Below are 22,454 nucleotides of genomic sequence, written 5' to 3' on the forward strand. Positions count from 1 at the left end.
GACAAAGCTTAAAAAAAAAATCGAATCGCAATATTTGGGAAAAAAATCGCAATTAGATTATTTTCAAAAATCGTTCAGCCCTACTCATTTGCATTGAAAAAAGCCAGTTGATGGGATAATTTTTCCCATTTGAATTGGGATCGCCTTGGGATCCCCCAGGAAGAGGTGGAGGAAGAAGCTGGGGAGAAGGGCATCGGGGCCACTTTCCTTAGCCTGTGAATTGATGGGTGAATGGAGGAATCCATAAAGCTTAGTTTGTACAGGGACTCTGTTATTAAAGCCAATGGGAATCCTAATCTGTCTTTAAAACCACTAATGTTCTTGAAATCAGAAACTGTGCACTCAAATGAAGCAAATACAAAACAGACTGCACCTTTCTCTGGTTTAAGCTAAAAACTAACTGCAGGCACAATCAAACCTTTTAAGTGCCTCCTTAGTGTGGTGCACCACATTCTTTAGATGTCTTTAGTTCCTGGCCATTACCTATGACATTACTCCCAGCTTGAAGAAATTTGCCACACAGTGTGGAGCCATTAGGAATGAAAAGTTCTCAAGGGCTGAAACCCCTCTTGGATTTTCTCAGCCTCTGGCCCGATGACCGGGCAGCATGTCGGCTGAGCCTAATCTGACAGGATGCTAATAGATCGGCTAATCAACATAATGTCCACCCATTAGGAGTGGTTAACCTTTGACTCATCACACTGACAGGGATAATAGGAGAAGCAGAAAGAAGCACACAGATGCTTATGCTCTGTGAACTCATGATATTTACAAATTATCTCCACACTTCACACAGTCTGCGCACACGTACGTGTATGGGAGCAGTCGTATCTTTGACTTAAATCTTTTGATACACTCAAACACACATGTCACTGCACCCAATGGTTCAGTCCTTCAACTATGCTATCAGCTTGGGCCACCATAGACGACAGGAGCACAGAGCGGTCAGGCGGTGGTCATTTCCCCACGCTGAACTACTGTCGCCGTTTCACCCACATCGATGAACCTAATCCAACCGCTCTCCACAGCCTTGAACTTTGGTTCGCTCCTCTAACCACGCATGGTACACACACACACACACACACACACACACACACACACACACACACACACACACACACAAACGTGCGTCCTCGCCGCTGATCATTCATGATGTCTCATTCCACCTCATTTCCGCAGACCCTTGCTTCTTTCTAATTGAGGCGGCAGCGAATACAATTATTGTGAGAATCATCCCGGACTGATGTGAGGATGGATTAACGGGATTAAGAAGATAATCTGTTGACCCTCTGGCCCCGACGCAGTATGAGGCTGGGAAGGCAATTTGAAGCAGAGAGAAGAAGAGATAGGGGGGCTTTAATGAGCGGGATGACGAAAGCCTCTGACCACAGAGAGGCTCGCTTGGCGTGCTGCTGGGGGATTACTTTCTGCAAGACTCCCTCCACAATCTCACCTAACCCCCCGCATCCATCCCACTGTCCACACACTCACTCCTGCTGTATGGATGTTCGGGAACAGCCCCAAGTATGTGCTAATAAAGGTTGCTGCTTCATAAAAACACCAACATGTACTGTGTGCTGCGTGAGGAACAGAGCTCAAATATTGAAAGTCTTTAAGATTGAATGCCTGTTTGAGTAATAGAGGGTCAGACGAAGAATACATCATGAATAAATGTTAACTTTTTTAAATTGTGAATTTAGTTTGCCATCCTGTGTAGGCTTACATAAATCAATCTGAATCATTACGGACCCCATGAAATAGACACTTTAATTTTGAGGAAAACTGTCAGTTCCTGGAAAACAACTTCAATGGTGACTTCCTGCACAAAAATCAACAATCACATTGCCCACCTCTCCTATCAAGTCATAAATCTTTCCTCACCTTAAAGCAGTACTATTTCTTTAGCCACTTACAGTAGGGGAAGTGGAACAAACACAACATTGACATATTATCACCTTTTAACGTTGATATGGCTAACATGTCAGCAAACAGTCAGTTACCTATTTATACACCCAAGTGCCAGGTAGCATCCTTAGCTTTCATTTGGAGCCCTGTTTGTGTCCAGAGGTGCAGGTAGTTAGCCTGGGAAAACCCTGACGAACTTCCGGCAAATTTGAGATTTGCTCTGCAAGTCCGTCTGGCCAAGATCCAATTTTTCCAAATCGAGGCACCAATCACAACCGTTGAGGCGGGTTTTACATGATGATGATAGCGTGGAAACGGCGAGCAGCTTTTTGTTTACATTCAACATGACGGCCACCGAAACACAGCAACCCGTTGATGCCGCTGTCGCTGCCACGTCACCCGGATCGTTGGTCTGATTGGTTGAAGGACTATCCAATGCACCCAGAGGCATTTGAGCAGCGTCCGTTGGTGATGCCCCTTTGGAAATGGTCTGTGAATGAATGTTCCCCAGACCCACTTTCAGTTACAACTGAGAAGGGTCTGGTGTCAACCAGGCTAGCAGATAGTGTTCAATGGGTATATCTGAGCTTTTCTTTGCTGAAAACGGAGAACCAAAACAGTGAAGTCGAAAGACGCTAAAATGTTTTGTAGAGCTAAGGGGGACTGCAGAGTAGGCTGATAATTGTCACTGTGCGCGACCCCTTTCACATTACACACATCGTCATTTGACCCAATGGTAATACAAGTATTGATTAGTCCAGCTGTAATTAACATCCCATATACACTCAACTTTCTGAACACACCACAGTAGGTAGTAGATTGGGGGGAAAAAAGAGAAAAAATGTGTCATAAATAATGTGTTGGTTTTATGTGTGTGGCTAGAGGTTATAACAGTAAAAAGCCTTTGGAAAAAGTCTTATACTGTAGTTTTAAAGTGCTACATAATTGATGAGAAGATCCAGACAGCTTAAAGTCCTAATTGTGGTGTTAAATTAATGACCAAATGACCCCATAAACTGTGTAAACAAATGAGTTTTACAGCTCATGTGTGACAAGGGCAACTGACAGACTGTAAAAGTAACTCATGGATGCTTATGTGATACCTATACATAAACAATATGCTTAATTAAGCTGCAAGTGTGAAACATTCTGCACTCTTTTTGTGAATACATTTAGAGACAGGTGCATCAAAATGGCCACCATCAGAATACAATAGATGAAGAAATCCTGTTGGAAACTGGCTTATAGAACATTTTTATTAACAGAAAATATTCCATTCTGACAAGGAATCCTCCAAGTTGTCTGTTCTTTAGACAGTAAGTGGGATTACCTTTTATATTTTCTCCTGCAAGTAAAGTAGATTTGTAATTAATTTTTACCCTATGACCTGCCAGGTATCATCATAATAGAAACCCTTTTAATGTAATAGCTGTGATACAGTTGTTGATCTGTGGCACTCTGGATCAATGGACTGAGATTAAAAATGATGTCTAATGGACATTTGATGGGTTTAAGTGATACTTTTGATTTAAGCTGCAAATCATCTTCCCTTTGCTGTCTCACAGAACTGTCTAATAACGTGAGAATGAAAGGCTTTCCTTCAGAATGAGATTTTCATCCATTGACACCTGTCTTGTACTTTTCAAAGAATGATGAGAGTTTAATGTCCTTGCTTGACAAAATGAATATATGTACAGAATGGATGCTCTAAGAGTAATAAGCATTAAATGATAAATCCTTTCAACAATGTTCTTGACTATTTTAGTGTCAAAAGTCCTGTAATTGCAGTCACTGTTTTGCAGTTAAAAAAAAAAAAGTGCAGTGATATTGCACAAGCTTTACTTGCTGGTCATATGGAATAAACATGTTGTACTACATATATCATAGCATGTTTCCAGCAGTGCATTGTGATTAGACAAGCTGTATTTCTTATTCATTCATAGAAACTTGCCACAAACGCACAGAATCTTTCCACCTGATTATCATTATTCTGACATGAAGCAATCAATAATGCCAATAATGTCAAACCAAATGAGTGCATTGAAACTTCACATGTAATATTTGATGATTTATATTATGATAACTATGGTGTAAATTCTGCATAAATGCTGTAACATAGATATTTGTAGAGGCTCAAGATGTCCCAATGACATCAACAAACCACTCCAACATGCTATATTAAAAAGTGGATATATTCATCATTCTGTATTGTGTTAGTATTCCCTTCAGTAGATCTGAATTTCAACAAAAGCAGTAAAACTAAGTGTACTCTTAAAATAGGAAGGAAGGAAAACTCTGGCATTCAATCTCTACAACAGATGTGGCCAGTGCAAATTAGGGCTGAACGATTTTTGAAAATAATCTAATTGCGATTTTTTTCCCCCAAATATTGCGATTGCGATTCGATTATTTTTTTAAGCTCTTTGTCTTCTGTATTATTCAACAAAGAATAATAATATAATAATTTATAGTATGAACACACAATTACACACTAGACAGTTAAATAAGTAAATATATAGTATATATCTATATATATATATATATATATAGATATATATACACACACACACACACACACACACACACAAGTGTATTTTTTTTACAGTGCACAGAGAGGAGCTGCCTCCAGCCCCTCCCCCTCGTGAAGTTGTGTGCTGCCGTGTGTACTTGTTCAGAGAGGCTATCGTTATGTTAGCTAGTTGCTGGTGTTCTTGCCGTGGGATTAACTGTACTAATAAAACTGTTGAAACACCGCGGCCACACTGCTGTGAAAGCTCCCCGAACGTCATTCATCAGTCTGGTTGTTACCCCTCTCAGTGGCAGCTCCTCCACTCCATATCTTTATAACGGAGCTAACCGCTAACCGGAGCTAACCGCTAATCAGAGCTAATCGTTGCCAACCGAGCCTTGAGTTCTGTGTGCCTGTATCCATTAACTGCACGTATAGACTCAAGCCCGAATAAAACCCTTCATTTTATTAAAATGGCTGTAAAAGTTTTAAACTACAACTCAGAGTTGTTTAAATGACAGAAATCAGCTCAAGGTACGGCGTAGCGTTAGCATGCTAGTTGATGCTTTCTCTGCGGAGTGCAGACTGATTTGCTCTCGCGAGTCATGTGACCAAATCGCAGCCTTTGCGATTAGGAAATCGCGTTTTAACATATCGCGATATTATCGCAAAAGCAATTAATCGTTCAGCCCTAGTGCAAATCCAGCATGACCCAATGTCAGAATTGTCACATTTATGAGAATAAGACCCAGTTTCGAAAATACATATTTATTTCTCTTTAAGTGTGTTTTCATTTTTTTCATTGTCACTCAAAAGTGAGATTGGGAGTCCTTGATCTAACTGAAAATGTCTATCCACGGGGAATCTGTCTTCCATACTGCCTTATTTTAAAAAGATACTTTTCAGTTGCACAACTGAACTACTAAGAACTATTTTACCTCTCACCAAAAGGCACTTTGCTTCAAACAAATGTGCAATAGTTGCATAGCAAGCGAGAAAGCCACTAGAGGCGGCACTTCCCACAGGCATCTGTTTGTTGCATACAGCGCTTGCAGACTGTCCAAAATACAATTAGCCAGGGGATTTGCAATTGATTCATGTGTGGATAGAAATGTTGAGGAAACAGAGTCGACTCCAAGATATCAGAAGGCGCTTTGCAGATACGGCCATGTGTGAATGCGTGTTTCACCAAGACTGAGAGACATTGTGTATGCTGTCGGTGGTTTTTATTACCAAGGGGTTCAGTGATTCTTCTATCTGCTGTCCGCATTGTGTGCTGAGTCAGGAGGCTGTCTTGGGCTTTTTTTCAATCACAGCCCAGACGGAGCGACTGGTCACCCCTCTAGGCCAAAAATAGCACCGACTCACACTGTCATTTTCCAAGGCCACATTAAATTTGAGCTGCCATTGTTGTACTTCTTGTTGTGTTTCAGTGGATTTCAATCAATTTAGCTTGAATCACTTACTCCCACAAGGAGGGCTATTTGTTTTGCAGATGAATCCAAACCCTAGTTTTGTTCTGTGTGTAGTTTTGTAAGTAGGTGAAATAACAGAAAGGTTCACAGAACAACATTTCAAAGAACAACACTGCAACAGAACTTGCATAACACCCACATGCAAATTTAGATACTGTACTTTGTTAATATTTCAGCTCAGGCACCATGAAACAACATGCTGAGGTTGACAGTCTGAGCATGCTCTGAAGGGGAGGACCATCTGGAAGTCCCTTCTAGGCTGACAGACGTTCAATTTATCTAAGTCTTCATCACTTTGGCCCATTTACTGTATACACACAACTCTAAGCATGTGTAATTTTTCTGAATCAACATTGTTCCAGTAGCTCTGCTCTCTGTCATTTGCTTTAAAACATTCATGCACCACATTAATCATAATAATCTTGCTTTTCTTGTGTTGAATATAAAGTGTGTTTTGTGTGTGAGAAGTTGCTGAGGCAGGCTTGTTTTTCACCGCCTCAATTTCACCAAATACACAATGTTTTCTTTTCACTTGAGGGACAAAAACACTTTAGGCAATGATGTGCATAACTCTATTTGTTTCATGAAAGTGTGCAGCTTATTTCCATGCAACATTATAATGCATAGTGTGACATAGTATCACGGGAGCTGATGTTTTGACTTGCAGCGTACACCCGCTGGCTCATCACTTTAAGAGTAGAGGAATATATAAAAATGTGTTTTTTTTCCTTTAGGGAGATCTGTAGAGAAACATGTTCATATATTTTGAAAGTCAGAAACAAAGTGGTGCATTTTCCCTGTCTTTCTGCCATAATACAGGTCAATACTATACATGAAATCTACATCAAATCCCAGAAAGAACAGCATGTTATGAAATTTTAATTTTGACTTGTATGTCAACAGCATTTTCTCATAGAAGAACACAGTCGTATTGGAGGAAAGACTTTTTCCTCAAGTGCATGCTTTTAAAGTTTCCCTTTAAAATGTAATGGAATAGAAATATTATACTAATGCTGAAAATACTATTGTTAAATTCAAATTCCTCAAAGTTGTACTTGCAGTAAGTACTGTGCTGGAGTGAACATACTTACTTTCCACCCCTGCACTGAGCTGTTGAAGAGATTAATGGTCTCTAACTTACAATAGTGTGGTATTTGTTGTGATAGCCACAGAGGTCATGGTAAGCATTGAGATACTTCAGTGTTTGTGAGTAAGCAGGGCAAGGCACATTTGTTCCGAGCTAATGTGATGAAAGCTATTTGTCCGCCACGCAATGACATCTAGGAAAAGACTGTGGTTGTCGCTGTGTCGACATCAAACATTTAATTTTGCCACGGTGTTGTCACATTCTGATGTAGGCGTCATACTGAAACGCTTTGTAATGTAAGTGTGGTTCTACCACTTCTTTACGTCTTTGATTACACTTGAAATGACAATGGGTCTTTATCACTAATTGATGCTGTGAAATGATGAGTGGTTTAAGCTTTACAAACACCTCAACAATGAATGATCTGTGCATGCGACTCCTTAATTCAGCCATTTTAACAAAGCCATTTACCTTGGTTGCTAAGGCAACAGGCTCGCTCAGGTGACAGCGGCTATGACGGAGCTATCACCGACAGTCTGACTTTAAGACGGGCCACAAGTTTTTCCACTTGGTGCAAAACACTTACTCTTTTTTCCCCCAGCACAAAGGAAGCTGCATTATGCAATACCTTGCAACAGTGAAGTGGCGGGTCCATACCAGTGACACTGACTGTGCCTCTAAATACATTTGGGCATACCCTGACAGCAGTTATTATGCTGTATTCATTGAAAGCAAGTGGAAAATGTGCCTTTTAAAGCAGTGTAATCATGCAAATTATAGTTTGGGCTAATATATGTACACTAACCATTCCAAAAGTGTGACGAGTGGCCATGCACTGTCTCCATCGACTAACGTGTGTAATTTGACCATCACTATGAATGTTGCAATAAGTGATGGTTTAGTACTGTATCTTTGGACTATTGTGGAACAAAGCATCCAAGGAAACGTACATGAACATGATTAGAAGACCCACAACAGACCACTCAGGACCTTCTTCCTGAAAGCAAAAGCTATTTTCTCTTTACACAATCTTTTTTCATAAATGCTGAATAGGTAATGTCAAGAGTATTTCACAGAGGTTGGATTACGCTGGATTACAAGGTCTCCTTTTGCACCTTCACCATCCTGCTAAAGGGCATGTAGACATTTTACATTACCAGATGACTCAAGGAGCCACACTGTTAAACCAATTAAAACCATAATTTTGCCCTCATGCCAAGCGGGAGCCAATCGTCACCGTAAGAGCTGAAGTGGAATTTACGCTTGTACTTGTTCTGTAGAAGAGAACTTCCTGTTCATTTTCTTTTATAATGATCGCACCTTTCAGCAAGGTAGAAACCGGAAGACTATTAAATGTCTCTTCATGCAGCTGTACTTTAAAAACGACAATTATTGGCTACTAAATTGCATCAATTAAAGATAAATTGTTGTAAAAAATAGAAATGAAAATAGAAATCTGCTTTCCAGCCAGACCTCACTGAAAAATGATTGTTGCGCTCTTTTTTTCACACCTTCCCAGTTTCCAATTCGACAGTTTGACACAAAGTGTACCGCAACGAAATCCTTAGAGCCAACAACTCACCTCTAGATGGCTGTTAGGCAGGTTGCGACTTTACCTTATCTTCCACTGTTGCCTCATTGCATCAGTCTGTCAGACGACGACTGGGAATTGCAGCCATGGAGCCCTTTTGACATGTGTCTGTTAGGAGCACAGCACTATGGGTCAAGTCATGGGCCAAAGATGAGTTGTCCTGAAATAAAACCTGGAGAGAGCCATATGGAGAGAGCCAAGTGCATTCAGCAATCAAACGTGATGTAACCTGAGACATCAATGAATAATTTGGATTTCAAAAAAAATATATGGAGTTGTTTTTTAATAAATACACTTCCCTTTCAGCATACATCAACATAACACACCATATAATTCCCAACTGAGAGAGATTTTAATATAATATTCATTTCTGTTTCCTTGGCAAGGTGGATCAGTGTTTTGTCACTTCATTTGTTCCCAGCAGAGATGCTTGAGAAGTCCCTTTTTGACTCCATGTGAGGTGATAATCACTGCCTTCATATATCAACGTTTGCCATATGTTAGGGCTTGTGAATATATTCATATTATGTTAAGTTGATAAATCATTTGAGATGTAATCAGTGTTCTCTGATAGATCAAAAATGTGTAGTATGTACTTTCTATTGAGTATTTGCTCAACAAATTAGTTTGTTAGAGTATTATAGTTTGTCTGTGTTTGTATATTAGCTCTGTTATGGACCAATGCCAATCTTTCCAGAATGTTTCTTCTAGAGTTAAACTTTACATTTGGATACTGTATGTTAAGATGATGTAGCTTGGGACTGCATTTTAAGAATTAACACTGGATGGTCTGCAAATCATTTTTAAGATACCATATTGAGTTGGACAACACTTGGAAGAGAACAGATTTTAGCAATGTCCTCTGGTGTTTAAACCAGCATTTACTGCTTTTTTAGCCACTTAGGGGCAGCAATACAAGCTGTTAACACAACAATGACAGATTGTCACCTTTTTAAAGTTTATATGTGGAATATGTTAGCAAACAGTTATTTGTTCATCGAGCAGACATCAAACAACATTAGCGTTCATTTAGAGTTGTGGTTCTGGCCACCTGATGAATGTTAGTCTATTATTTACTCTCATTTTAGTTCTGTTTTGGTCTCCATCAGATCCTGAGGGAAATATGTGGCTCTGTAGCTGCAAAGTTATCCACTAATCGCTTTATATGCAAAATGCAAACTTTATTGATTTTCATGATGTTAAGCTTGTTATTAAATGTTTAAATGGACTTGCTCCTCAGCCTTTTTGCAAATACATCAAGAGCTTACAGAGCTTTAGCAGATCCACCAGAGCAGCTTCAAGTGACAACTTTAAGGTTCCATTCCGCAAAATAGTTTTGCTCAAACAGCTTTTCTGTGAAAGGAGCAAACTCCTGAAACTTGCTACCTGATCACTTTAAATTTTGCTGCAAACTTCACCACTTTCAAGAGTTACCAAAACCTAGTTAATTCAGCAACTAACCTGTACTCAATGTTTTTTATGTATGCTTTGTCGTATCGTGCTGTATCGACATTACCTTCTCTTTACTTAACTGTTCTAATCTTAGTTTTATAAAAGCCCAGATGGGTGTTGCAAAGTAGCATCCACTATAAACACTGATACTTGCATTGGGTAGCTATACAATGGGTAGAGTCTAAGCGCCAAAGACTTTTCTGCCAATATCTTTATCTTATAATAACTATTTATCTTCATTCACTTACCTCCTGAAATGTCAGGGGAAGCTCTTTAGAAACATTTTTGTGAATGACACAGTGAAACATGTAGTCATGTAGGGAAATTTCATAGACGTCGATTGTGCCATTTTTGCCTAGACCTCTGAGATTAATAGGCAGTGCTATTATAGATGGTGGATTCCAGGGGCCCATAGCTGGAAGGGACCAACGAGTATTAGATATGGTCGCCAGAATTTCTAGCTACACCCCTGCTAATATTTAGGCAACTCTATTTCTGGAGATGTTTTCTTTTCCTTAAGATCTGCCCCTTCCAACTTTACAACATGTTTTGAATATTTCAAGGAAGTTCTGAAAAACGTAAACATGTTTGGCTTTATTTGCCATCTTCTCATCAACAGTTTCCAGCAGTGAGGGTGGAGAGAAGTGGTGCTGAGGTGGGGGGGGTCCGCAGCGCAGAGAACTCAGTGCTCAGTGAACGAGCGGCGAGCGGGAGCGCGCGTATTGGAAGGAAGGGAAGGAAGGAGCTGAGGCAGATCAGTCGCCAGCGGAGCCCCAGACAGCGGATGAACGGAGCCGAGCGTGTGTGTCGCCCTTGTCGTTTTTTACAGCAGCTGAAAGCAGCATCCGGCGGCCCGAAACCTGCCCGAAAATGATGCTCAAACTCGTCCATCTCCTCGGGGTGCTCGTCTGCGGCAGTCAAGGTAGGGACGCGTGCTTGAGTGTGTGAAACCCTCGAGCTTGGTGACTTTGTGGGGAAGTTAAGTGCATTTTGCCATCGTGATCTGCAGCAGGGAGAGAGAGAGATATAGAGTAAGAGAGGGGAGTGAGAGAGAGGGGTGGATTGTTTAACTGGACGTTATTTTGTAGTTGAAGCACGTCTTGCAGGGGCCACAATGCTTTCTTACTGAAAAGGGGGATTATGATGGGGTCCCTTTTAGGTTGGGTGAGCTGTTGAGATATAAACACTGTACTCCCCGGACAAAAACTGTTATCTTTATCATTTGACATGGCCTACCTTCGTTGTTTTAGGTTCTTTTTTAAAAGTCTTTAGGAGCAGGCTTTAGGTGTATGGGTCTTTTTTGCAAAGAGCTGCTCTAATCGTAAAAATCATTGTCTCCCAACTTCAACTGGCATCATACATGGAGCATCTGTGAATCACACCTAGGCTATTTGTTTGGACCACCGCCTTTCTTGCTTCCTCCTTCTCTCAAGTCCAGTCCGTCTTGCTGTATACTATATAATATTACTGTATATATTGCACGGTGAAACATCTTCCTCCTTTCCTCCTGTGTCCATCTTGTGCGCAGGCTGTGCATGATAATACGGAGCCCATGATGCGGTCACACAGTCGGACATGCTTTGGAAAGTTTGGGAATATGAGCTGCATTATTGAAATCAGAGTGACACTTCACCGTTAATTGGGTATCATGTGCGTGGCGCACCTGATCTGACTGGGCGATGATTGTCTCGGCGCGCGCGCCCGCGTGTGTGTGGGTTGCACGCGCGGAGGGAAACGAAGATGTTACCTGAGTGACTAGTGCTGCTAAAAATGGCACTGGTAGAAAGCGTTTAGTCGCCTTTGGACTTTTTTCTTTTCTTGTGTATGTTGCTTAATAACTGTGTCCTGGTCAGTGATGCGCGTAGCCGTGTCAACGCGGGCTGAGACCCGCGTGCACTGCGAAAAATACCCAACTCCTGTAGCTTCAGATTTAGCAGTAATCCATTTCTTAAAGCAAGAAAGTATTTGCTTGCTGGGTGAGAATAGTGTATCCATTTCAGCGCCAACGTACATGCATTAACGATTTCTGTTTCTGTTGCAACAAGTTCATTTGCATGGACAAGACGGGTTATCTTTTCCCCGTGGCGAGATTTTTCCGGTTGTTTAGAGAAAACCAAAGGTCTCAAGAGTAAAAAAACAAAACGAGTGAGTTTTTAGATGAACATTTTTTGCAGTGTGGCCACACTGGGTTCCTGGCGCACAACGGCAGGTGGGGGTAGAGCGCTGCAAAGTGGTGCCAAGAGTGAAGCCGTAAGCCACTGGCCGTTAAAGTATGTTGCATCTTGTTCACTCGGACTGCTTTTTTTAAAGTCTTCAGGGTAGTGGGGTTTAGGGAGCGTGGTAGGTTTAAAGGGTCCCCAAGCAAAAGTGAAGAATCAGATACATTTTTACTATACTACAAAACTGTTTTTTTTTTTTTTAAACGGGTCTCTCTGACACTACAACAGTCTAATTTTAACACTTGCACCGAGGACAGTTGCAAATGATTTAAACTATAAATCAGTAGCCACCTTGCCATGTGGAGACTTGGACCAAACTGCATCAAATGGGAGTCCACATGGTTTAATGTGTTTGTTTTGGTGGTATGTGGCATGGAAACAGCAGCCAAACATCAATATAATGATTTTAAGCATATCAAGTAAGATGCCTTAGGCCACAGAGACAGTTTGATTATCCTCAACATCTTAAAAGGACTGTAGTTTATTGGCAGTTCATGTTTCCACCATTTAAATCAATACAACGCTGCTAGAAACTGCTATTATGATAGAGAGGAAGATGAGAAGGATGGAACATCCCACAGAGGTAAAACAAAGGCCACACTGTTCATAAGCCTTAACTGGAATATCCATTGCTTTGTTACTTTCCCTTTGTTGCAGTAGTATTACATCACCCAACCAACCAATTTACATTCATATCATGCTTTTCATGATAGCAAAGTCCACACAAATTGACCTATTAGACAATGCACAACTTGCTGTAATGTAAATAACAAGGTTGGTTCTGAGGTAAAGGGTATGTTCTGGAGTAGGATGTTCAATTCTCAGTGTATTTATCAGTGTTGGGCTTTGGAGCGGACACTGAACCATCAGTGAAAGAACCGGAAAATAAGTTTTACTGGTTTTCCCCAATTCATGTCTACAGCCTGAGTTTCTGACAGGAGTCAGCGAGGTGCCTTGGCTCCTGCCACACTAACTCTGCAGATATCCTCTGCTCTACCCCCTCTCGCGTCTGAAGGAAAACATTTGCTTTTCAAGTCCCAGCTCACCATCTACCCCTGCATTGAGTATGCATCCTTAAAGGTTTATGTATTTGGCTTTTACTGATGCTTAGTACAATGAATTATGCTTGCTTGGGCTCACCCGGGACTCGCCAATCTGATGTTAAGTGGCGTAATTAAGATATTTTGCTGCATCTCTGGGGGGAAATGTCAGTGGCTCAGGGTTTAAAAGATTTATGCCCATGCGCTTAAGTGTCTCTCATTGCACCCTGAGCCTGGGCTTAAGCATGCGTTTGAGGTTTGCTTACATCCTGTAGTTCTGGTTCATGTACATGCTTACATGAGTGAGCATAAATGCAGGGGCTCACGCGCAAAATTAATCACCTGGTGAATATTTATAAGGGAAGTGCAGATTCGTTTAGAAATTCACATCACTAGTCTTGTAGGAAGATTTTTTTCATGTGTTGTTGCAAAATCTATACCCTAAAGGTTTCTGCTTTCCTTTATTTTGTACCATGCTCATAACTTGATAGTAGAACAATGCTGCACACAACTCTTAGCACCATGCAACACCAGTCACAAACCCATATTAAAGACCTGCAAAACTGTTCACAAAAGAAATGGCCTGTGTCTTGGTCCTGCAAGGTAAAATTGATTGCATCATTTGATTAATAGACTAGGACAGAGAGCCTACATATAGAGAGCCAGTGTATATATGAAAATGGAATCGCCCCCTCAAGGCAGCCGCATATGAGAAATCAATTTAAGGAACGACTAGAGTCAGCAGGCCTCTGAATTGTACAAAGGGCAATCTCGGTGTTATGGATATGCTATTTATTTGCCTGCAAGCTTTTTATTTCTCATGTGTGCCCTTTAGCGCTCACTCCACCCGGTTCAGGCCTAAGCATTGCATTGGTACACTGCATATAAGACAAGGAGGAGAGTGTTATATTCTCAACACCTGGATATATAAGAAAAACACTGTCAAGCATCTGTGCAGCAATAGTTGTCAGCTTTTTTGAGAATGAAATGGCAGGAAGACCGAAAGGAAATGAGCAGTGGTTTTGAGATATGACGTTGCCATATTTTTCTAACTCCTACCTGCATATGTTCCAGTCTATTACCAAATTCAAGGACTGTAGAACTTTAAGTTATTAAAGAGTAGGCTGTGTGACTAAAACTTTGCCCAAATGCCTGGTTTTAGCAGTTCCAGGAAATGCATATATATTCCTCTTGAATAAACTAATCTATGCATAATTACAGACCACAAAGAAACAAAACAACCATAAAGAGATTCAAACCGACTGCAACGAGACTCCTAAGGACCACAAAGAGATTAAATGACCACAAGAGACTCAGCATTACCACAAAGAGACATAAAATAACTACAGACACACAAAAAGACACAAACGACTACCCTTTTACATGCCTGTGCCTTAAGGATATATTGTTTCATAATACATCCATGGACACAACTACTTTATGTTAAGAGGTCATCCTCAAGCTGTGCAGTCATTAGCTCACAGCTCAGTTAACATGTTTAGTATCAGGGATTAAGAGAACTGTGCTACAAATATATTCATACTTATTTGAAGATTATTAGTATTATTAGTATTTTTAGAGTATTGTCTATTAATGACGCATTTTGGGCCCTTAAGTAACAGACAATAGCAGAGGTACTGAGAAGAGAGATCACATTCCCAACATAAAGCTCCAGCCGGTGAATATTTGGCTTTTGGTTTTGAAAAACCTTCAGTTATTTGCGATGCATGGAGCAAAAACAGCAGCATGTTCAATAATGCCCTCTGCCAACCTCGGCCTATATTCACTCAGATTACCCACTATTATCGTGGAAGTGACTAATGTACTCCTCGGGGAGTCTCTGCCAACCAGAAGCCAAGAAAATGTAGATACACTAAGCAGTCGGGGTCCTCTTGTAGGAAGAGTTTGGCGCCGCTCATAATATTCTATATTGTGAATTCCAGGAAGGGAACATCGGAAAGGATAGAGCGAGCAGTGAGGGGATTTATACAGAGGGAGAAAGAGATTATATTTAAAAATGCATTCAATTCAAGTGAATCTGATTGCATCTCGTTAAATTGCATTGCTAGAGATTGAATCAAACTCTATGGAGTCTCACTGTGCCGAAATTAATAAAATGTAATTGAATCCTGTCGAGATGGAATCAAATTAGGCCAGACTGACGTGATTGGAGAAGGCAGCTGCTGCATGTTGCTGTGTGCTCCTGTGGGTTAGTCTACTGTTTTACATCAGTTTGGTGCGAGCCAAGCAGGAGACCCTTTGGCTTCTGCTTATGTGTCCTGCCAGTCTAAATGCCAGTCTAACTAGCAGACTAATAGGCAGAGCCAGGATGCCAGGGCGACAACAGAATCAATGGGCACACTGGCTGACTGACAGATGGAGGGAAGTGGTTTGCATGGTCTTCCTCTCTTTCCTGTTGCTCACTTCATTTCTTTAGCTTATGCATGGCATGATCACACACAGTCGTACACCTTTACAGTCTGTCCCTCCTTTCTCTTGTGGGACGCAGCACTGTTGGTCTTACTTTTGGGTTTGGGCACCGGCAGGCATGATTAAATGATCCCTGTGAATGAACACAGGGATGAGAGATATAGCAGGAGTGCTTCAGAACCACTCCAGTTTGGGCTGTGCATTCTGAGTGACCCACTTAGACCGTATTAATAACTACACTGGATGAAGCCTTGGGGTTTGCTTCACAGTGGGCTGATGTGAATCATATGTCAATTGTACATTGCAGTTTTCTATGACATAATACATACATAAACAAAAATACATGGTGGCAGACTGTCGGTTTGTTGGTAGTATTGACTTTAGAAAAACAGCAAAGTATTGTCAGTGACGTCACCCATAGGATTCGATAGGATTTTTTTCTGGCCATATTTTTGAGCCATAACAATTTAAAATGTGTTATAAATGTCTAAACATCTAAGTTTTTGTATGTGAGAGTTTTAATAATTATTTTGTTACCTACTGTCTGTACCATGTCAATACATCTGCCTGGATTTCCAGCTTCTAAAACACTGGACTATAAAACATGCAAAAGCTTGGGTATGGCCTGGTAGTTGCCTGAAAATAAAGGAGAGACGAGAACTTTGCAGAAATTGGACAGATTAATTGGTATGGGAAGTGAATTGGTACAGACGTAGTTTCTGTAAGAGGCTGCACAGCCGATGCACACCCAGAAATAATAAAACCTCTTTATGAGTCATCATTAAAATGACTTTTTCATGGAAGCAGACTGATGCACTGCAGCAGGTGAGGTATAGTGGAGAAGTAACAACACACTGTCAGATGAAATTTGGACTCAGAAGGCAATAAGATGGACATAGATGGGTGACAGGAAGGGGTAGCAGGAAGGCAGATTAACAGGCAGGTGGATGCGCTAACGTTAGGACACAGATAATGAAGAGGAGCCATCTATTGACAGCCAAAGAACAATATTTTTCAACTTTATCCTGCTGGATGTGGGCCTTGCGTCAATTGAGCATTAGTTAGTTCTAGCCCACACAGGCTGACGAATGTCTATATGGTCTATCACAGTAATTGAGTAAGGAACTAATGCTAATTGTAGCCGTGCTGGCTAGCACACACTAATGAGAGAGTGGTGCAGGCTTTTGGACACAATGTGATGAGACGAGCCAGGGAGTGGCCTTTTATCAAGCAATCTGAAATGGGCTTGTGAGCTTGAGTGAAAACCTTTTTGTAGTGAAAAAAGCTGCTGTGTAAGGAAAAAGCCTTGGATTGTTAAGGTTTGTATGACCAGGTATTGAAACGCACTACTTAATATCAAGTACCAAAAACTAGCATTGGATGTCTGATGAGTTTTGTATCTTGATAACTTATTTGTTCAGCTAGATACTGTTATATATCAAAATAGACACAGTTGCTTGTGTTTGGACAGTTCAACATTTGGTTTTAAAAAGTTGAAACAATGCACCACAAGGTCCATTTAGCAGCTGTTCTAAATCTTGTTGAATTTATACATTTGTCCAATTGTCATGGATTTGTAGTTCAAATTTCCATTTTATTAAGGACTTCTCGACCATGTTGGCCTTTAAAGTAAGAGACAAAGAGTTAATTCATAATTTTTGAAACAGCAGCTAACAAAACAATGGTCCATTGAGTAGCTAATCTGGAGCTTTTGATCATATCACAAAATCCTCCTTGTCATTGCGTTGCATTTCAATGTTCAATGTTTTTTAGATTTTTTTTTTTGCAAATTGAGGACGTCTCATCTATGTTATCTTATAAATTGAGATTTAAAAAGTTCCATAAACACAAGGATTGTAATATTCAATCAAACCTTAAAGGAATATGTGATCCTCATTGTCTTTTAATGAATTTTAAAGCCTTTTTGATAGAGATGTGAAAGGAAATGAGTAGAGAGAGACAAAGATCTCCAGCCACACTCAAACTGTAGCAGCATGATTACATGGTCAGCAGCATCTTATACCCCAAGGCCACCAGGACAACTTGTTTAAAACTTAGATAATAACATCAGAGGCATCAAAAATCAGCTCTAACATCAAGTGATAGAGAAACTGAAAACTGTACTGTAGTTAACTAAATGATGTGAGCCAGTCTTTTTGTTGACTGGCATCAACTGCTTTGTACTCTTTTCTCTGCTTGCCTTGCAGTCTGAGTTTTCCTTTGGGCTTACAGTATTACATTATCTTGTGTTGTATTATACCTATCCTATTTCCTTGTATCCATTCATCCATCCATTCAGACATTGGACCCTTGGCTTGTCATTCCTGCTGGTTAATTAAACCAAATTATGATTGATGGACTCTCAAGTGAATAGCTATGTGGTCCCATTGCTGCCAATCACACCTCACAATGGTCTCCTAAACAGTGGTTGGGACGTAGTCTGCAATGTTGAGGCCATATCCCCCCGCCCTCTCCCCCCCTCCCTCCCGCTGGTACTTCCCAGCATCAAGATGGCTTCAGGTTGTGCAGTGTCCTTGCAGGGATTGGTTCTGCTGCTCGGAAATGATGCAGAGACCATCTTGAAAAGGGATCTGTCTTCTCAGATTTCGTGCCTGGTGGCCAATAACCTTTTTTATGGGAGGCAGTACTTGATGAGGAATAGAAGAGAGAGAGTGAGTGATAGATGAGAGGGAAAGACGGGGGGAGAGGGGGAGGGGGACGGACACTTGAGACGTGGTCGCCGTGCAGCAGAATAGCTCATAGTGAGGCCAAACAGTCTCTGCTTCCTGATTGCCTCTACATGCCAGGGAATCTTCAAAAGGAATCTCCTAATGCAATGTGGGCCAGCTTTTTTTTGTTTCTATCTCTTCTCGTTTGACTCCTCTCTAACCACCCCCCCCCCCCTCCCCCCCTTTTCATTTCCTTCCTCTTCATGTGCCTGCTCTGTTCTCTGGTCCTCCCACACGAGTCTCATCACCAGCATCTGCAGGGGGAAGATATCCTGTTCTCCCCTATGTGGGAAGCTTTTCAAGCAGCACCCATCCTTAATGTTATTTGCTTGGGAAGCTAATGATGTTTGTTGTTCTGCTGCTCAATATAGTTATTAACACCTATGTATTTTATGTTACTCTACTCTGTTTTTTCAAGTAAAGCTGTTTCAAGGTTGTTCTGTCAAGCGTGTTATTATCTCTCAAAGTAATAATGATGGTCTTACAAGCACTCATAAGGTGCACCAGACAAACGTGTAGGCGTGCTTTTAATTACTTTGCATATATGTGCACAACTTCCCACCATTCCTAGCTGGCCTACTCCCAATGTGGGCACTTTGGGATTCTTGTGTTCTCGCCCACCATTCGTAGAGTTCCCGAGGAAGCGGGGGTTCCATGGGAATACACAAAGGATTTCTTAATAATTAGAGTCTTATCTTCACTTAGATGGGATTTTTACTGACGTGCTGGCATTTCTTGGTTCTTCTTCGCCTTTGAAATCAGAGGGTCCCAAATTCGGCTGAGAATATTTTTGGATAGACTTCACTGTCCTACCTACTAAACCTTGTTTTTCTTTTCCTATTTGTATACAGAAAAGTTGATCATTGTGATTGTCATAGTCTTAGCCATCCTTTCATGTGAATGTATATGCTTCAGGGCTTGAGTCTTAAGACAGCCCTGTGATCTTCTGCGTTCACACATGCCTTTGTAGCCAGCAGGTCCTTGTTGATAGAACCTGATTGTAATGAGCACCAAAGAGACCAAATCACAATCTCAGCATCTTGGAAAACAAAGACTGTTAATATGTGATGTGACAGTGATCAGTTTAGATCAGATTATTTGGCATGTTTAGTTTTTGTTCAACTAATTCACAATTTGGAAGATACATTTTGAAAGTTGTGTATTTGTCCAATGTTGGCAACCCATAAAACTCTACCACCACTATCTTGTTAGCTTGAAATTCCTGTTGTTGTGGTTATACTTCAACAGGACTTTCAGGACTTTGCAACAGAACCAGATTAGATTTCTCAGAGCATGCTGTATTGTTGGACCAGAGTGTATTTCAGCTCACTATAGCCTGTATGTTGCTCAAAGAACCAAGATTACTTTTATTTCACGCTGCTTTTCATCCATCCTGTAGAGTCTGGAGTAGGCGACCAAAAGAAATGATAGATCGTCTTGGCACTTGAAGCAAAAGCTCCTGCCGCAGACATGGTGAAACATTGCAATGCAGCTCCTCAGTGCAAAAGGGATGCAGTACTGGCTGTGGCAGCTTTCTCCCCAAGGAGGCGGCCTGAGCCACAAATTAATAGAGCACTCCCACATGATCGGGGAGTTTCATTTGGAACCGTCACGGTACATAAAGCTCAACAGAAATGAGGAGTTCACTTAGGTCCCCCTCCACTTCCCCAAGAGTCCCCAAATAACCTGTGTGATTGGAACACTCTGCCCACTGTTCCCCCATCTATGCACCTCCCTCCTTGAAACTCCTGGGCAAGGCTTTGCCCATGCTCATCCTGGTTCAATTACCACAACTCATTGCCTCCTTTTTATCCTTTCAAAGTGTGTCATGCTTATCCTGCTACCCCTATTGGTCTGCATTCCTAAAATACTACTACAATATGAGTGTGATGCAAAAAGTTCCACGAAACAATTCAGACAAGGCTTTGAATGATTAAAATGATAAACATGGCAGAATATTTTAATTTCATCTCCCTGACCTGATTTGTTGCCCTACAAATTTTGAGCGCATCTCAACATTTCTGAATTTTTTTCCCCCTCTTCCTCATAAAAACTCATTTGACAACAGCGTGAAATTCTTAGTGACAAACGTGGAGAGTGGTGCACCCCTGAGGCCTGCTTTACTCTTATCATTATCCTTGCAATGCCTGAGATTAGACACAGCAACCAACTCTCACAGCAGCGTGCCTCAGAGCGAGGATTAACACAATGACTAATCACTCAACTCACTGGACACAAAACATAGAGTACTGATTCATATTTTGTCACAAAGTCTACTTAATAAAAAACTGGCGCAGAATATTTGCTTGTGGCATAACCTTGTATACAAAAATATATTTAGAGAGAATAACCCAATCATCTTTTTGTCCCGGTTAAACAATTTGCACAATAGGAAATTTTCAAGTTAGAGTATTTAAGTATTCTGTTGTTTCAGGGTCTTCAGAAGCCATTTTAATGATGTGTAATCATTATGAACATCATAATAAGGTTAAATGAATATTCTGCACATGTGTATACGCTGGGTAATGACGTATTGCTAGTAGCAGACTTAATTTGTGAATCAAGTGTAAATATGATTCGCTAGCAGCATGGCTCCATGGATGGCGATAGTTAGTCAGACAGTTGGTTGGTCCACCACTTTGCCTCCAGACTGAAATATCTAAAGCATTATCAAATGGGTTGGCATTCAATTTGGTACGGACATTCATGTTTCCCTCCTGGTGAATTGTAACAGCTTTGGTGATTCCTTTCTTCTGGCGTCACCAGCAGGTCAAACTTAAAATGTGTCCAGCACTTGCCTGCAAAACTTATGACATGTCCATCAGCCTTAGCTGTACCCTGTGTTTAGCCAATATTAGCATGCTAAATTAAGATGTTGAACATGGTAAACATCATACCTGCTAAACATCAGCATTTTGGCATTTAACTCAAAGTTCACCCTCACAGAGTTGCTAGCATGGCTGTAGACTCTTAGGCTTGCTGATAAAAATCATTTCATCAACCAATATAAGGTCTATCTCTAGTTGAACAATATATAAGTTGGAGAGTAATAATGACAGTAAAAGATAAAAAGAGATTTTCCCACTCATTTAAAATACAATTGCTGTTTCTTTTTGGTCTATTGAGTCTACTCTCAGTGGAGAGGTTGCCTCTTCTATAATGAGTTCTTCCCAGTAGGATTCTTGAGCGAAGGAGAAAAGTAAATCAACATAGAATGACTTTATCTTTGATTCTGAGGGCCTAACATCAAAAAACAAAAAGTTGAAAAGTGCATCTGCCGTTAGTTCAATGTCTAATTCTCAATGTCTACAGCGGCCCAGTTATTTGTGGGATTAGAATAATACACCTTCAAAGCAAAACAAACTCTGAATTTACATGAACATCGCTAAAAGCATTTATTGGAATGCTTTAAGGTGGATTATTTTACCACCAAGGCTCCACTTAAAATTACATTACATTGGGTTTTACAAAACATACAAAACATAAATTTATAATCTTTTTTTTCTTTTTCTGGTTATGTGACATCAAATGAAAAAAGGGACAGATTAGTGTTACCACTGTGAAGTTTGAGCTGTGTTGTTTGCCAGAGAGATACAGTACTCAGTGTAACAATTTTCACCACACTGCAGGTTGGACCTATTGATCTATTGTCCCAGAGTGTAGCAAACAGTTCTGCTTTTCTCTTTCACTTTCATCCACCTCCTTTCAAGAATGAGTATATGTTAGCTTTATGAATACTGTTCACTGCTCTATGCTTCTTCCACATGAGGTGGTGTCAAGAAATCCCAGGAAAAGAAAAAGAATCATGTCTTCAGGTCAAAATTGAGCTAGCGAGATAAATGGGTAAAACAGGAATGCATTTTTATAGTGTAACCAATGGGTGATCGACGTAGCTTTTTATTATCTGTATGTAACTTACAGACAGATAGATGGTCTAGATATATTTAATATAAAGGCTATTACTTTGTAATAACAGGACAAGAAGGTTTAACTCTGCTCTCAGTTCTTTATCGTTGT

At 40.6% G+C, this 22,454-nt stretch overlaps 1 protein-coding gene across 4 annotated transcripts in view; it reads left to right on the plus strand.

Annotated features, from left to right (window-relative positions):
• LOC116044484 (neural cell adhesion molecule 2) overlaps positions 1 to 22,454 on the plus strand; it is a 397,500-nt gene that overhangs the window by 127,769 nt on the left and 247,277 nt on the right. For all 4 annotated transcript variants that reach the window (XM_035998698.1, XM_031291726.2, XM_035998700.1 and 1 more), the window contains one exon: positions 10,639 to 10,941. In XM_035998698.1, the coding sequence (XP_035854591.1) occupies positions 10,890 to 10,941 (52 nt within the window). In that variant the 5' untranslated portion in view covers positions 10,639 to 10,889. The remainder of the gene's footprint in view (positions 1 to 10,638; positions 10,942 to 22,454) is intronic.

The sequence above is a fragment of the Sander lucioperca genome, chromosome 24 (assembly GCF_008315115.2).
Source record: "Sander lucioperca isolate FBNREF2018 chromosome 24, SLUC_FBN_1.2, whole genome shotgun sequence".
Taxonomy (NCBI): Eukaryota; Metazoa; Chordata; class Actinopteri; order Perciformes; family Percidae; genus Sander; species Sander lucioperca.